At 47.5% G+C, this 1515-nt stretch overlaps 1 protein-coding gene across 1 annotated transcript; it reads right to left on the bottom strand.

Moving 5' to 3' along the window:
* On the bottom strand, positions 1–1515 carry DQ04_20021000 (retrotransposon hot spot (RHS) protein; the record flags this gene model as incomplete). The annotated part of the gene is made up of 1 exon (XM_009317882.1): positions 1–1515. A coding segment is annotated over one exon (1515 nt), but the record flags the coding sequence as incomplete, so codon positions are not given.

The raw sequence follows: 1515 nt of genomic DNA, 5'->3' as shown, positions 1-1515 counted from the left end.
TGGAACAATCTCTTTGAGTTTCTTGTGTACTCTTTTCACGAACTCCTCGTGCAAAAATGCCGCAACTGCAAATGTCTCCATAATCTTCGGCACCATCTCCTCAAATGGAAGCAACAATGACATCAAAAGAGCAGAGGTGTCAAGGGCATCGCCGACCCGATCCCTTATTCTATCCCTTATCGGATTTGTCAGTGGATCGTTGTAGTATTTCTCGGTCCCTCTTCCCGTGGAAACACGCTTGATTTCCACAAGCTTGTGGCAGGGATCTTGGCCTTGCCATGAACCCTCTTTGTTCACTCCAAAGTATAACTCGGCATTGGACGGCGTGATACAGCTCAACGCCTCATCGACCGCATCAAGACGATCGCCGTACTCACTTTCACTACAGAAAATGTAGCGGGGAATCGGTCCCACATTGCTTATGCGCTCTTCCACAACCTTCCATTCTTTCTGTTTTTTCTTCTCTGCTTTATCGCGGTGTATCCACACACACATCGCCTTCAGTTCACTCATGCTGGGACACTCTATTATGGTACGCCGTGCTCTTCTTCGCTTCTCCCATCCTTTGAAGTTGTCCTTGTTTGGAGAGCTCAAAAGAATCATGCCCCAAGCAGTAGGAGGCATATCAATCGACGGCTCACTTCCTTGTTTTGCCACATCGTAGATAATGTATCCCCTCACACTCTTGGACAACATTGAGATTATTGCCTCGGCTTCCTTTTGTGATCGGTAAAAACGCACCTGGTTTCTAACCTTGTCAAAGAGATACATCTTTCCTGAAACGAAGTATGCAACCACTGGAAGTCGTTCCTTGTCATAGTGCAGCAGTTGGTAGAGGAGATACGAGCCAGTCCCCATTGACTTCCCTATACCAGGTGTCCCAATCAAAAGGCGTAACGTGGCCCTTACTCTTCCTGCATTTTGAACAAGCCAATTTTTTATATCCGTTTCAACAATCATCCAAACGCGGACAATTTCCCTTGTAACATAACAGTCACACTCTCCAAGCTCTTCAAAAACATCATAAGGCCAACCCTTTTCAGAATGGAGTACAATTAGCTCAGCAAGTGGTCCCTTCGTTTTCGCCACCCCCTTTGCGCTGGTGCTCTTTTTGCTCTTCCCCTTTATTGCACCACCAAGAGGAAAATATTTCACCTCTTTGTCTGTCCATTCCCTCGACGGCCTGCCTTCCCTCACCTCCATTCCGACTCCTTCGCTGTCACCAGAGACTTTCATCACATGGTTCCATGTAGCATTAAATACAGACTCGTAGACGCCTGACAGGGTTTCCCCTACCTGTCGGCGTTGCTCTTCTTCCCTCAGTTGACGTTGGCGTTCCTCCTCCTCCTTCTTCTCATAGCTCCGTATTGCGTCAAGAGCTGCATTTAACACTGCTCTCACCAAAGGGTTAACTTGTTCCTTTTTATCATACACGTCCCACTGTCGGAGAGAATACACACCAGTCTCTTTGAGTTTGTGCTCAGCTTCCCTCTGTGCTTCCCTCTGTGCTTCCCT

This window comes from Trypanosoma grayi, assembly GCF_000691245.1.
Source record: "Trypanosoma grayi strain ANR4 Tgr_2002_V1, whole genome shotgun sequence".
Taxonomy (NCBI): domain Eukaryota; phylum Euglenozoa; class Kinetoplastea; order Trypanosomatida; family Trypanosomatidae; genus Trypanosoma; species Trypanosoma grayi.
This window is presented reverse-complemented; position numbering and strand designations above follow the sequence as displayed.